The sequence below is a fragment of the Chenopodium album genome, chromosome 7 (assembly GCF_948465745.1).
Source record: "Chenopodium album chromosome 7, dcCheAlbu1.1, whole genome shotgun sequence".
Lineage (NCBI taxonomy): Eukaryota > Viridiplantae > Streptophyta > Magnoliopsida > Caryophyllales > Amaranthaceae > Chenopodium > Chenopodium album.
The window spans coordinates 69,956,230-69,969,211 of NC_137840.1; the positions used below are offsets into that span (position 1 = coordinate 69,956,230).

Sequence of the window (12,982 nt, forward strand, 5' to 3'; positions counted from 1 at the left end):
AAAAAAAAAATGTCCTCTCCTAAAAGTAAATTGGTAGAAATAATTAAACAAATAACAACAAAAAGGGTTGGAGAAATCAGCTCCCAAAATGCCACCAAAAAAATGCCCCCTAATAGTATAAGGATTGACCACAGTATATCAGGATTCAGGAGATAAATTTCTGCAAGATGCATCATTGTTATTTTCATCGATTTGATCGAGGATTAAACCAATTTTTAGCATTGTTAATTAGTGGGTTAGGTTTTTTTTTTTTTTTTTTTTTTTTTTTAACCCCCATGTCTTCACTTGGGACTGGTTGGAGGGCCTTCAAGCCGAAGATAATCATACATAATCCCTTGGAAAGGACTTACTCCCTTTGATTGAGTCAAAAATAGAGTATTGCTGCCTTTGTTGAGTTCACTTCCTTTGACATCTACGTTGTAAAGCCAATAAAGTCCATGAATACCATGCCTTGCAATTGAGTTATCATTCCCTATTTTCCCGGTTGTAAAGATTGGAAGACTTGGTTTTGGCTTGTTGAATCGTATCTAGTAGACACGAATGACAAAAATCTAAATTAGCATGCATCTAAGTAGTATAATGTACACTGCACTTAAGCGAAAGTCATTAGCAGTTTTTTTGACAATTTATTCAAAGTTAGAAATCAAACTATAGTCGAAAGTCATTTAGGGTACATTCTGTTCACCTAAACTTATTTGAACTTAACTGAGTAGATCTAATTAGACCCGACTAGCCTGATTTTCACCCTATGTTTACACAATTACACCTAATGAGCCCTGAAACTTATCTTTTAAGTGAACAGATTGCACCCTTATTTTTCTTTATCCCTATAAAAGGCTAAAAAAGAATGCATTTGTACCTGCAAGTCGGAATTGGTGGCAGAGGCTATAGCCAACCTGAGTTTGTAGGTTGCATCTAATGCAACATCGTCCAGATTGAATTTGACTGACCATGTGGTTCCATTATACCTTCCGCCTAACGGCCTGTAACTCCGTAGGAAACACAACCATTGAAGTTTGAGAAACATTGTACAAGAATTATTTTTAAAATGTGGCATAAAAAATGTCCAAAATGATCGAGTTCAAAGGGAGTAACCTTGTGACTTGAGCATAGAACCAATCCTTTGAGTAATCACTTGCATTAACATCATAGACTAAGTCGTCTTTTGGATATAATTCTGCATATCTTTCCCACAAACCATATTGCCTAAACCTGTTCATAATAATATGAAATTGGATTAAGTTGTAAACAATCCGCTAACCTTATTGCCTATATTTCTAGAAAATAATTGAAATATATATGAATCTTAGTTGTCTCCAAAATTAGAGTTAAAGAGAAGTGTGAATATACCTATCAGGGTGATTAACATAGAGTTTATTGACGTATTTTGGATTAGGATCAGGGATGAAGAATTCCCTAGCAAGACGGTCAGGAACACCAATTTCCCATAAGGTTGGTCCATCCCTTGGTGGCTCAAACACAACCTCACCCACGTCTACATTCTGTCCTGAATTACCAATTAGTAATAATTTAGCATTAATAGGCTTCTTATATCAAGTACTCAATCCAAAAATGCAAAGATAACGCATTTGGAGTTCCATTCATAAACCAAGACTATTTTAAAAAAACATAACTTTTTTAGGAAATTCATATGTAGTGTACGGTTTTGTTAATTCCAAACAAAGAACATTATATAAGTTTATTGTGTCACTAAGATGCAAACGAACAGATTGATCAAGACTTTCAAAATTGAAGATGATCAAAGAAAATTTACCTACTGTTATGTTGATAGGCACATTGTGTTTAAAGTCTCCAATAAAGCCATCAACCCAACCATGAAGGTTGTAGTAGCCAACTCGTACAAACGAAATTGTGAAATTCCCATGCTGATCTGTTCGTGTCCAGAATTGGTAAGTCTGTTGAAGCAGCACAAAAAGGTTTTACCACAATATATTTTCTAAGCAAATTGTTATCAAGAGGATATATTATATAGGTATATTCTCCGTACTTTGTAATTGATTTGAGATCAAAATGAAAGTTTTCTGATCAGAAAACTTCAAGAGTGATTTCTAAATTGGTTTCAATATGTCTAAGGACAACAATCTTAGTTACTCCGATTCTTATTTATTGGATTGTTTCCTACTTCTAGGGTGTTTAATGTGATCGTATACGTTCTTCCTTTATTTTATTATTACTATGAAGTGTCAAAGAGTTTTTATCAACCCACTCCTTATTTAGGGCATGAACCTCGTTATTTAAGGTTGTTGTAGATCAACATAGGTGAGATCGAGACACTTTTAAAAAAATTGAGACAACAATGTTAGATGATATAGGTATGAATAGAGAGCATTAGACAACATCTTTTAAGTAGCGGATACTGTTTTGACTTAACCAACGAACCATATAAAGTTAAAATGTAGTGTTTTAAAGGTAACATGTTAATACAAAGATTAATATAAATGAGGTGCATAAAGCCCATATTAGTACCTTGCTATCCCTTTGCCAAGATCCTGCTTCTCCTGGTGGGCCTAGTCCAATAAATGCATTTCTTGCTGGCCCCTTTTCTTTGCTTAGATATCTGAAACATTCATTTTGGTTCAACTTATGTAGTGTATGTCACATTACAACACATTTTAGATTCACCATACTATATAGTATATGCTTCGTATAGGAGTGTAAAATAGAGATTTACCTGTCATGAACGAAAAATCGTCCAGTAATGTTAACTCGTTCATTGGCTTTAGGGAAATCTTCTGATGCTGGGAAGCTGTATGGCCATTGTTTGACTTCAGACAACATCTTCAGAAATGAGATGAATAGAAATGTTAATTATGTAATTCAAGATCAAGCTAACTGCAGGAAGTAATTTAATTTAAGTATATTTTTGAGAATTATATGGAATGAAAAATTAATTGTACCCTTTCTTTAGCATCATCCCAAAGCAAAGGAAGATCTTGTCCAGTGGTCACATTATTCATATACATAAACATAGGGCCATATATATGATTCCATGGTTCTCCTTCCGCAAATCTCGGTATTAGGTCTTCTCCCGAGTAGTGTGCACTTACAAACATCTGTTCATCATATTCAAATCATTATCAATATATTGTATACTATTTTAAAATGTTCGGAAAGTTGTGATATTTTCTAAATTGTACCTAGAAATTATAGTCTCACGTCCACATGTCTATCGTACACTAATGCTTATCCAAAAATAAATACATACACACCAATTCTAGATGTAATGCGCATTTGCGCACCATCTACGATCTTGAATACCCTAATCAACGATTTATTGGTACGGTGTACTTATTTTTAGGTTCACTTGTGTTTACTAGAGATGGGGAAATCAACGGGTGTTTTAGTTATATCGTGGTGAATCCTTAATTATGTGGAATTGAGACAATTTGACGGTTCATAGAGGAAACTTACAGCAAGAGTGGATGGGCCAACGTGAGAGGTGAGGAATTGTTTGTTGGGGCCGCCTGAACGGAACTCGTAGCTAGGAGTGATTTGCCAGAATCCAGTAGGCGGGTCTTTACTGATCCACCCATGTACTCGAATGTCTTGGCTTTCCATTGAATACTGGTACTTATCATCCACCTGTGCCATAAAACCCAAGCTTATTAAATCAATCTTAGGACTATTCAAAAAATTCAATCTCTCCGGTATCAGTTGTCACGGACTCCCAATGGCCAATACAACGTGTTTTATTTTTAAACTTTAGAATATGTCAATATGTCATCGGTACACAAATAACTTATGGGTATGTTTTATATACCAATCTCGTTAATTGACCGGATTTTCTAAATGTCGTATACATTATATTTGGTAGCATTGTATGTTACCGAACATACCTCTCCTTTAAATTGTGGATCGGTAGGATTCTTCAAAATCACTGCTTCAGGATAAATAAGCTCTTCAGCTCTATCCTTCATACGATCCTCAGGTACAGGCATTTCTCTTTGCCTATTATCTGCTATCACCATGTACTTAAACCTGGCCAAAATCACCATATAACATGAAAATCGATTAATTATATATGAAGTATGTTGCATTCAATTTCCGAATTCATACACCATACAAAAAAATGCAAAGATAGCAACAATAAACTTACTGCTGTCTTTGAAGCTTGAAAGCAAGCCTAGCATTAGGCATACCGAAAGCAGGCCAAGCTGCCCTCTCAAAGATACCGTAGGCATAAATGCCCGATACTCCACGAAGCATCACATACCTATACCATTTGTTCATGTTACCGTCGTTAGTTTTTGTTGGAAATGGAGCAACAAATGAACACAATAACGGGAAGAAATCAATTGGTATTATTACATTTGAGAAATCTACTCTCATGCTATAGCTTGTGGCTTGTTTCATCAAAGGCTAAATCGTGTACAAAATGGATTTATGGTAACTTAATTGTGTAACTTCTCGGGCTAGCTATAGTTATTTTTCTACATTCTACGTGTAACTTTTTACTTTCTTAAGAATCGTTCAAATTTCAGAATAAATGAGTGTGAGACAGGCTAATCTAAGACTCATTGTCACAATAACAACCCGAAAACTATAATGTTTAGTTTGAGCAAAGGAATGTAAATAATGTTCGTAGAATTCGAGATTTTATTTGAATAAGATACACAATCTAATGAAGGGGTTTAAGTGATTTAAAAAGTTTCTTTAAATTACAACCCCCCTTATAAAATACAACACAAATTTCTTGTAGTTTTTTTATTTTATTTTTTTTACAGTGAAAATTTTATAGATAAATGACAAATTACAACCTAATAGAGCTAAAACAAGTCAAATTTGTTGTAGTTAGAATCATACCTTTGATCTATTTCCATTGGAGCAAACTTTTTACCACCCGTAGCAGGATCATATGATATCTTAAACGATAATTCTAATTGCTTTTCTTTTTCAAGAATTACTCGAAAGTCAGTACCAACTATCCTGTTAATTGAAAAAAAAAATAAAAAAATTATTTGTGCACAATTTTAATATATACTACAGTAGTAACAATAGTACTAAAATTGAATATGACCAAATGGTCCAAAATCCAAGTCGTTGAATTGTGTAGAAATACCAAATACTTCGTATATATATATACCGATATTCCCTTATTTTTTTTCCATTTTTTTTACTCTGTATTTTTTATTATTCTTTTTTATAACGATAAGAAAAAAGAAAAAAACATTAGAAAACCCTCTTCACAAGGGGAAAAAGAGTGCTCGGGTTCCTGAGTGTGAGTGAGTGCCCCGTGTGGGTTTGTTAGTGTGAGTGTGTAGTCGATTTCGAGTGCTTTTTCAGTCGTTTTTTCAAATTCGATTCAAGTTCCATAGTGGGAGCAGAGGCAATTGTGTTTATTTCGATGGAGATGGCAAATAAACTCCTGGAAGATTGGGGAAAACTCAAACTAACTGATGAGGAGGATGTGGTGGTTGGAGGTGATGATACGGAGAACAAAGATGACGTTTCTGAAATCAAGATGTCCCTCTCTCTCGTTGGAAAACTACTGACGAACAAACCCTTCAATATGGAGGTGCTGAAGAAAACCCTTACATCGATTTGGAGTTTGAAAGATGGTGTTGCCGTGCGTATGGTGGAGTCTAATCTCTTCGTTCTCCAGTTCTTTTGTGTTTCTGATAAAGACAAGGTTCTTGATGGTTGCCCATGGACATTCAAGGACCAAATTTTATTGCTTAAAGACCTAAGGGGTGAGGAACAACCGTCGGAAGTTGTCTTTGATAGATCACCATTCTGGGTAAGACTAATTGATGTACCGTTTAATAAAAGAAATCGTAATGTGGCTGCTGAAATTGGTGATGCTATTGGCGGTTTTCTGGATTATGATGAGAGTGATCCCCTTGGTTGGGAGAGAGATATGCGTCTAAAGATTATGCTGGATTTGCATAAACCGCTTAGAAGAGGTGTCAAACTCAAAACCTCTTCAAATTCCGTCAAGTGGATTGATATAAAATATGAACGTCTTGGTGAATTTTGCTTCTTTTGTGGGAAGCTAGGGCATGTTGATAGAGAATGCCAAGAGGTCGAGGTTGATCCGGGTGAGCAGGTTGTTTACCAGTATGGCCCCTACTTGAGAGCTTCATCAAGTAGACGTCGTAATGTGATCTCGATGGCAGAGAAGGAGAAGCAATTAGGATGGATGCAATCTTTGAGGAAGGAGAAAAATCGAATTATTGACTATAAGGACCCAAAGGCTGTGAGATTGGGCCCTCCAAGTGCGGCACGCAAGTTGCTCTTTCCTTCCCCTTTGAGAAATGAGCAAGTAGGAATGTTGGAGGGGAAGACTTCTGGGACACTACATCCAAAGGAAGTCAGTGAGGATAACGATGGTGAGGGTGGGAATACTATTAACTTTGGTGAGGAAAGTGGTGGGGTTAGTCTTATTGACATGGGGAAGGAAAATCCTAATGTGTTGGGAGCTTCTGTAACTGTGGGTTTAGGTGGGCTGGGTGGGGCTCCTCCAAGTTCTTTTGGAGAATTTTCTATTGGAAGTGGGGAGGGTGGACAACAGAAAGTAGGTACGATGAGAAAGGGTAATATCAAAATGGGAAGGAAGTTGAGAAAGGCAGGGAGTTCAGGTGGGGTGGGAATAGGAGTAATGCCGAGTTTGATGATGTGATGTCTGATGTGGTTCTATCGAAGAGGAATATTGATGAAATGTGGACGGAGGAGGGGAGTGATGAGGGGGGGGGTGTGGAAAAAGGATGCGCATAAGTGACGAGTCGAACTCTGGGGACAGTTTTATCCAAGTAGGAGGTAATGGTCTTTGCCATGCCTCTGAAAAGAAATGAAAATTTTGAGTTGGAACTGTCAAGGGCTTGGCAACCCTTGGACAGTCAACGCCCTGCGGAATATATGCTGGAGGGATAGGCCGGAGATAGTGTTTTTGATGGAGACTATGATTGATAGTCGAAAGTTAGAGAAAATTAGAAACCGATGTGGTTATGTTCATGGTTTATGTATTAGTAGTAATGGCAATTCGGGGGGCATTGCCTTTTGGTGGCGGGATGTGAATGTTCGGGTATCTTCTTACTCTTCTCATCATGTAGATACTGAGGTTCGAAATAATGAGGATGTTGTGGTGTGGAAGGCGGCAGGGGTTTATGGATGGCCTGAAACGGCGAATAAACATCTTACATGGGAGCTAATGGAGAGCTTATGGGGTGTGTGTGATGTACCTTTGGTGGTTTTTGGCGACTTTAATGAGATATTGAATAACAGTGAGAAGGATGGTGGGGTATGGAGAGGTGAAAGGCAGATGGAAGCATTTAGAAATGCTATGAATAATTGTCTGTTGCATGACATGGGATATAGGGGATGTTGTTTTACATGGCAAAGAGGAACGGATGTTACAACTATTGTTAGAGAGAGGTTAGATCGCTTTCTTGCTAACGAGAGTTGGTCTAATTTATTTCCTAATGCTACTGTCCTACATTTGGCCCGATACCGCTCTGATCATGCACCATTATTATTGAAATCTGACTATTTTCTGGAGAGTCAAAGAGGTAACCGCATATTCAAATTCGAGTCTTTATGGTTATCTAAAGAAGAATGTGGGACCGTAGTGGCTGATGCTTGGAGATCAAATGAGGCCGACTTGGTTCCGGAAAGAATTGAAACATGCGCAGCAGCTTTGTCTACGTGGGCTGCTTCCACGTTTGGGAATGTGAAGAAAAGGATTAGTGATGCTGACAAAGAGTTGAAACTATTACAATGCCAACAACCTGATGCATATGTTCTAGAAAGATGTAATGCTCTTAGTGTTGAGCTTGATGAGTTGCACATGCTTGAAGAGTCATATTGGCATAATCGAGCAAAGGCTAATGAACTTCGGGATGGAGACAAGAATACGAAGTATTTTCACCATAAAGCAAGCCAACGCAAAAAACAAAATTTTATTAAGGGTTTGCACGATGAGCAAGGTGTTTGGCAAACAAGCAAAGATGATGTACAACATATCGTCGTTGATTATTTCACAAATTTGTTCAAATCTGATAACCCGGTGGAATTTGATGAGGCGCTGACTGGGGTTGATAGTGTGGTGACGGAAGAAATGAACAACATCCTTGATCGTGAGCCAACCGATGCTGAGGTGAAGAATGCACTTTTTCAGATGCACCCCAACAAAGCTCCCGGAGTTGATGGTATGCATGCTTTATTTTTCCAGAAATTTTGGCATATTATTGGAACTGATATTGTGCACTTTGTGAAACAATGGTGGAGGGGAAATGTTGATATTGAAAAAATAAATAGGACTTGTGTTGTGTTAATCCCAAAATGCAACGATCCTAAATTTATGAGGGAGTTTAGGCCGATTAGTCTATGTAATGTACTCTACAAAATAATTTCGAAGACTTTGGCAAATAAACTAAAACCTTTCCTTGACTCCATCATTTCTGTGAATCAAAGTGCTTTTGTGCCCGGGAGACTCATTTCTGACAATGCTTTAGTGGCTTTCGAGATTTTCCATGCTATGAAACGTAGGGGTGATGGGAAATATGGTAACGTAGCTCTGAAGTTGGACATGTGTAAAGCTTATGATCGAGTGGAATGGACTTTCTTGGAGAGAGTTATGCTGAAAATGGGATTTAGTGTTGGCTGGATTCATAAAATTATGGGGTGTCTCTCAAGCGTCTCCTTTTCGTTCAAGATTAACGAAAAGATTTCCGGCTCAGTAATCCCGACTAAGGGTCTTCGTCAGGGGGATCCTATTTCTCCGTATCTGTTCTTATTGTGTGCTAATGTTTTCTCTACTCTTATTTCGGAGGCGGAAAGAAATAGTTTGATTCACGGGGCTAGAGTTTGTAGAGGGGCTCCTAGAGTTTCTCATCTCTTCTTTGCGGACGACAGTATTTTATTTGCTAGAGCAAATGTGCAAGAATTCTCTAAGATTGCTGATATTATCAGGATTTATGAGAGAGCATCCGGACAAAATGTTAATCTTAGCAAAACGGAAGTGACTTTTAGCAAATGTGTTGATGTCGCCCGAAGGGAAGATATTGTGGCAGCTTTGGGGGTTAGAGAAGTGGTCAAGCATGAGAAATATCTTGGTTTGCCAACGATCATTGGTAAGTCAAAGAAAATCATTTTTGCCGGACTCAAGGAAAGATTATGGAAGAAATTGAATGGTTGGAAAGAAAAATTGTTGTCACGTGCCGGGAAGGAGATTTTGATTAAGGCCGTGGCTCAAGCTATCCCGACTTATATGATGAGCGTGTTTAGAATTCCAGACAGTTTTATTGATAGCATTCATTCGCTCATTGCCAGATTTTGGTGGGGTTCCACAAATACATCTCGGAAGATGCACTGGCATAATTGGGATTCTTTGTGTATGCCAAAGTCAATGGGGGGTTTCGAGATCTCTAAGTCTTTCAATCAAGCTCTTTTGGCAAAACAAGCATGGAGGTTGCATAATGATACAAAGTCCCTGCTACATTCTGTTTTAAAGGCGAGATATTATAAAAATGCTGATTTTCTGGATTCGAAAAAAGGGTATGATCCAAGTTATACGTGGAGTAGCATTTGGGGAGCCAAACCTTTGTTGGTTGAAGGTTTAAAATGGAGAGTTGGCAACGGGCTGAGTATACGGGTATGGGATGAGGCTTGGCTGCCAGGTGAAAGTGCTTCAATTGTTCTCACTATGAACCTAAATGCTGATCCTGACCTTCGTGTGGCTGACTTGATCGATTTTGCTAGTGGAAAGTGGAATGTGCCTCTGATTAGAAGTATATTTGTGGAGGATGAATGTGATTTAATTCTTGAATTACCTTTATCTGATTTTTGGCCTTCTGCAGATTCTGGTGGCCTACGAAGAACGGATGTTATACTGTCAAATCGGGGTATCTACTTGCTAGACTTGGGAAACATCGTGCATGGTCTCTGTCTCATGGTGTACACGAGGAGGAGCTCTGGAAAAAGGTATGGGGATTGGACAGTCCTCCTAAGCTGCAGCATTTTATATGGAGGGGGTGTAAGGGAAGCCTCGGTGTGAAGGAAAGGCTTTTCTATCGTCACATTGTGAATGATAGTACATGTCAGGGGTGTGGGGTGGCTGCTGAGACTGTTATTCATGCTCTTTTTGAATGTGTTGATGCTTCGATCATTTGGTCTTATAGCAATTTCTATGACCTGTTAATTGATGCCCCCAATTCTTCTTTTGCTGACCGCTTTATGTGGGTTGCTAATAGGCTAGACAAGAACGACCTTGGTCTATTCTGTGCTTTATGTTGGGCTGCTTGGTTTTGTAGAAATGAGAGGCTGCACAATGAACCTGTTAATGTCCCTGTTATTGTGGCTACAAATTTTACAAAAATGTTGTTTGATTACAGGGTTTATGCGGGTAGGGTCTTCAAGCCTGTTGAGAATTTTGTGAGTAATGTGATGGCTGGGAATTGGCGTGTGCCTGCTGCTGGTGCAATCAAAATCAACTCTGATGCACATATGGCAGCAGGTAATAAAATAGGGATGGGTGTGGTGTTAAGGGATGAGGCAGGGAGTGTTGTGGATGCTTCTGTTAAGTGGGTGAAGGCTCGATGGTCAGTGGAGCAAGCTGAAGTTGCAGCGGCAAGGATGGGTGTGCAGCTAGCAAGGGATTTGCAATATGATCGTGTTGAGCTCGAGTGTGATGCAGCAACTGTGGTGAACTACATTAACAGTGGGGAGAAGGGCTACTCTACTTTAATGCTTTTTTATGAAGATATTAAGAAGTTGAAAGAGTTCTTTGTTTCTTTTCAATGTAAACATGTTCGTAGATCGGGTAATACCCTAGCTCACTTAGTTGCTAGATTTGATGTCAATGAACCTTATCATGTATGGCTCGACAATTTTCCCCAAAGCTTCTTAACTTTGGCGGAAATTGATATGATTTAATAATATTGCCCGACTAACGGTTCTTTCAAAAAAAAAAAAAAAAAAAACCTCTTCACAAGGAGAATTCCTAATGCGACACATTGAAAGTAAACCCATAACGTAGATAGAATACACTACCTTTGGAAATTTCCTTTGGTTCCTTTTGTACCGGGTGGAGCCCAAACAACATCCCAATACCTGAATAGAACATCAACATTTACTCGTATATTAGAGGTGGTGAAAAGTTAATACTCTGTAATATAATATTTTTTTTTCAAACCCCGTAATACAATATAATACTTCAAATTATTTATGTTAAACATTAAGTTTTGTGTAAGCAATGTTGAGAAGTGCCTAACTAGTGCCCAATAGTTAGTGACAGCCTAATTGTACTCGTGTATCTTTGTATTAAAAAAAAAAAATAGTTAAAGTGACATAAGTATTGAACATTAATAAGTATACCCTCTATCATCTTCTGGATTAATTGTATCAAGAATGTTATCAACTCCGTTGTATCTAATGCCAGTGACAAATCCACCAGGTTTGGCTATTGTAGCTTGCAGAATTCCGTTATCCATAATCACCTAAAACAAAACACAACTTATTCTACTAAATAATTTGAACTAAAATATAGAAAAAATGCTCGATTTTGGTCCCACTAACGGATTTATGGATAAAACGTTTATTGGTAGTGTCACATAGAGAAAAACTTCATATTAAGCACGTAGTTTTTTTAAACAAAATGTAGGTAGTTTTTCATAAGTTTCTCATTGAACTAAAACATGACTAACTTACAAATTTGTCTTGGACGGTGAGTTTGACCGGTGGGAATGATTTCGCCGGAGGAGTCGATGCAGGCTCATCTGCGGCTGGCTCTTCCGAAATTGGTCCTTCTGCAGTTGGCCCTTCTGCTGTTGGACTTCCATCATTTGGCATTGCTTTTGGTGTTTGTGATGGCGTTTGTGACTTTGGCTTCAATGGTGCTTCTGGTTTTTTGCTGCCCAAATGAACAATTATATACTACGTATATACAGATAAAACATACTTGATAAAACAATTCATCTTCTATGGTGACACATTTTTAATAAGCTCATTAAACTATATATCCGTAATCCACTAATCCCATATCATTAACCTCGTATAAGGTCAATAGTAACTTTTTTTAGCACATCACACTATTAACTAATAGTTTAACACGTCTCATCATATAAAAATCTGTGAGGCAATTTGTACCTCACACGTTATTAATATTGGATATTAGTCCTCGACTCCTCCCTTAACATAGTACTACTATCAAACCATTCATTAGAGATATATAATTTTCCGAAAAAATTAATTAAAGCTACAATTCTTTTCACATTAGGTACAATAAACGATATGTCACGTGTTGATACGTATATGACACACATTCTTATGCGTATTACAAACGCGTCACAAATTAAATTGCCTAGGCATATCCGCATATGTAGACCAAATGAATAAAAGGAATGAACATAAAGCAGTATGAAATACATAAGAAAACTTACCCATTGTTATACATTTTGGAGGTACAAGCAGCATTAACCGAAACACTGGATATATCATTGCATGAAATCATGAAGGGATAATGTTTGGTCTTAAAAGGACCAGAAAAAAACTTGAGATCTCCACTAAGGGATAATTTAAGCTTCATATCCTCTGGTTTCACATTCTGTTTTAGTTCAACCTCATTTTTGGTACTTACTTTCAACTTTGATACACCCTTAGACTTTTGTACAAAATTTTGGACGTGGGTTTCCCCTAAATGTGCTTGTACACCATCCCAACTCGTGTCCATCACCATATTCCCAAAATCAACGCCAACCAAAGGATTTTTGTTATCGGATTCAAAGAAAAAATCAAGATCTGTTGATAATACTTTTTGTTGATCGGTTAACACGTTAGCAACACTAAATTTAGAAACTTGAACATTTTTTACTTGGAAATTTGGCACATGAGCCTTCTTGAAGGCAACAAACAAAACTATGGCATTAATACCTAAGGCGATTATGATGATAATAACTAAGGCAATGCAAAACCATTTTATGTAGGCGCCCTTTCGTTGCCTAGGCCTATTTGTAAGGAAGTCATACTT

At 37.7% G+C, this 12,982-nt stretch overlaps 1 protein-coding gene across 1 annotated transcript; it reads right to left on the reverse strand.

The window, feature by feature from the left end:
- Positions 1–281: 281 nt before the first annotated feature.
- On the reverse strand, positions 282–11,516 carry LOC145640599 (uncharacterized). Its single transcript, XM_081691851.1, has 14 exons — positions 11,332–11,516; positions 11,008–11,067; positions 4,825–4,947; positions 4,118–4,234; positions 3,858–3,999; positions 3,433–3,603; positions 2,919–3,074; positions 2,693–2,799; positions 2,488–2,578; positions 1,775–1,916; positions 1,351–1,507; positions 1,096–1,212; positions 860–983; positions 282–527 (listed from the first exon to the last, which is right to left on the reverse strand). The coding sequence occupies exons 1-14, from the start codon at positions 11,445–11,447 to the stop codon at positions 282–284; spliced, it is 1,869 nt and encodes a 622-aa protein (XP_081547977.1). The 5' UTR covers positions 11,448–11,516.
- Positions 11,517–12,982: the final 1,466 nt, after the last annotated feature.

What these genes read in the sequence shown, in the direction of transcription:
- LOC145640599 (XM_081691851.1), bottom strand. Translation starts at nt 11,447, where the DNA reads ATGGATAACGGAATTCTGCAAGCTACAATAGCCAAACCTGGTGGATTT. An exon ending in ACCAAAGGAAATTTCCAAAG is followed by an intron (nt 4,948 to 11,007) that starts GTAGTGTATTCT and finishes TTCAATTAACAG; the next exon opens with GATAGTTGGTACTGACTTTC. An exon ending in CGATTTTTCGTTCATGACAG is followed by an intron (nt 2,579 to 2,692) that starts GTAAATCTCTAT and finishes TGAATGTTTCAG; the next exon opens with ATATCTAAGCAAAGAAAAGG.